Raw genomic sequence first — 2,095 nt, 5'->3', positions numbered from 1 at the left:
AGATAAAACTGGAGTATCCGTAGCATCGTTAACGGCAAGTCTTGATATGCTGTTGTCGCGTTTTGCTGTCATATGCAGATTGCAGAAGAATGAAAAATTGAAAAAGAAATCGGTCGAGAATATTCTTGAGCTGAAGGATATGGTAAAAACTTTGCTGAAAGCTTTTTACTCTCACACAAAAGGACAAAAGCCTGAGAAAATAATTTTTTTCAGAGATGGCGTTAGTGATACCCAGTTTCAAGACATTAAGAAAAAAGAAGTAAATGCTATTCGAGAAGCTTGCGTCGAAATACAAGAGGGGTATCAACCAGCGATTACGTTCATCACAGTTCAAAAACGACATCATGTCCGTTTCAGGCCAGAAGATTTCAATGATGGAGTCGGAAGGGAAGGAAATGTACCACCTGGAACTGTTGTGGATACTGGCATTGTCCATCCAGTGCATTCTGACTTTTTCCTTTGCAGTCATCAAGGATTGAAAGGTAAGCCTTTCCTCTTTAAATGATGGAACATATAATTTATTTTTATCCTTATGTTGTTCACGTCCACATTTTAAGCACATGCTCATAGCTGTAGAAGAGAAAACTACACCACGGGAGAAACTTTTCACTACAAATTCTCGTTCTCCTACATAAGTAATTTAAAATTATAGAAAAAGTGAGTTCAGACAAACCTAGAGTAAACCATGAAGTTTACAGTACCAGAAATAAATTTTTAAAATATCAAAATAGAAACAAATTAAGAGATAATAACTTAGGATCACGCAATAAAGAAGTTTTCTTCCAATAATTTGCTTGTCTTTTGTTATTTTAAATTTTTTTTTATTCAGAAATTTAAACTTTAATGCATACTCTAGGTTTGCCTGGACTCAATTTTTTTGTGCTTTAAATTTTGAATTAATTATAAAGAGGAAACAGAATTTGCGATTGAAAGTTTATCCCGTGGTTTAGCCAAAAAAATACAGAGAGAATATATAATCTTTATACACTTTGGTATAGCGTCCTTTTAATGTGGAAAAATTTTTTGTAGTGATAATGAACTGACGTTTGCTGTATATGAATCAAGATGCTGTATATGAATCACCTTCTTACTTACCGTTGTCGTCAGAACATTGCTATAACCGATATATATCAGTTGGTATTAACTTGATTATTCAAAAAAATATAATTTAAAACTATTATTTAATTTCGTCTTGAAAGTTGAATCAGTTTGGAGTGCTTTTCCCGATCTTCGTGCTACGGAACTCGTTCACTTTTATAATTATAATACATATTTTTCCAAATCTTTTTTTGTAGGTACCAGCAAACCAGCCCATTACACAGTGCTAGAAGATGACAATAAATTCACAGCAGATGATCTTCAAAAGCTGACTTATTGTTCGTGCAATATTTCTTTTCGTTGCTCCAAAACTTTATCAATTCCGGTGCCCGTTCATTACGCAGATTTGGCAGCTTATAGAACCCGGTCACGATTATCAACATTGTCTGAAGATTTAAAAAAAAGGCAAGCAAAAAGTGGAAAAATTCTGAAGGAATTTTTGGATGCAACTGAGCTCTCAGGCTCAATAAAAAATTCGATGTATTTCGTGTGAAAATAATCGAAGAAATTAAATATTAATATCTATTTTTGTAATAAGTTATGTGATATGTGTAAACACTCTTTGTGTATAATTTACTTTTTGTAATTTATTTTTATGCAAAATTCATACACAGTATTTTTTTATTATTTTTGGTGCATAATTTATGCGTTGAAATTTGTTTTTGAGTATAATTTATTTGTTTTAATTTATTTTTGTATATAATTTATGTGTTTTAATTTGTTGTAATAAAGTATTTTTTGTTTTGTATTAAATAATTCAATAAAAAGTTTTATACTTTTGTATTTTGTGGAGTATTTAATAATTCGCGATTGCAATCTAATTTTAGAGTTAGTCATTTCAAATTACGTAGATTAAATTGGTGCAAAAACTTGTATACCTGAAATTTCAAAACATTTTCGACCATTAGTAAATTAAATAAAAAAAATATTACAATAAATAATAATGTAATAAATAATATTTCATATAGATTTATATATCTTAGGATAAACAAGTTTT

The 2,095-nt window shown here is 30.0% G+C and overlaps 1 protein-coding gene across 1 annotated transcript; it reads left to right on the top strand.

Annotated features, from left to right (window-relative positions):
- Window positions 1-1,881, top strand: LOC122273773 (protein argonaute-1-like; the record flags this gene model as incomplete). Its single annotated transcript, XM_043057778.2, is given in 2 exon segments — window positions 1-482; window positions 1,296-1,881. Coding segments are annotated over 2 exon segments (778 nt in total), but the record flags the coding sequence as incomplete, so codon positions are not given.
- Between the last annotated feature and the right edge of the window lie 214 nt (window positions 1,882-2,095).

The sequence above is a fragment of the Parasteatoda tepidariorum genome, unplaced genomic scaffold, assembly GCF_043381705.1.
Source record: "Parasteatoda tepidariorum isolate YZ-2023 unplaced genomic scaffold, CAS_Ptep_4.0 HiC_scaffold_8356, whole genome shotgun sequence".
NCBI classification, from domain to species: domain Eukaryota; kingdom Metazoa; phylum Arthropoda; class Arachnida; order Araneae; family Theridiidae; genus Parasteatoda; species Parasteatoda tepidariorum.
This window is presented reverse-complemented; position numbering and strand designations above follow the sequence as displayed.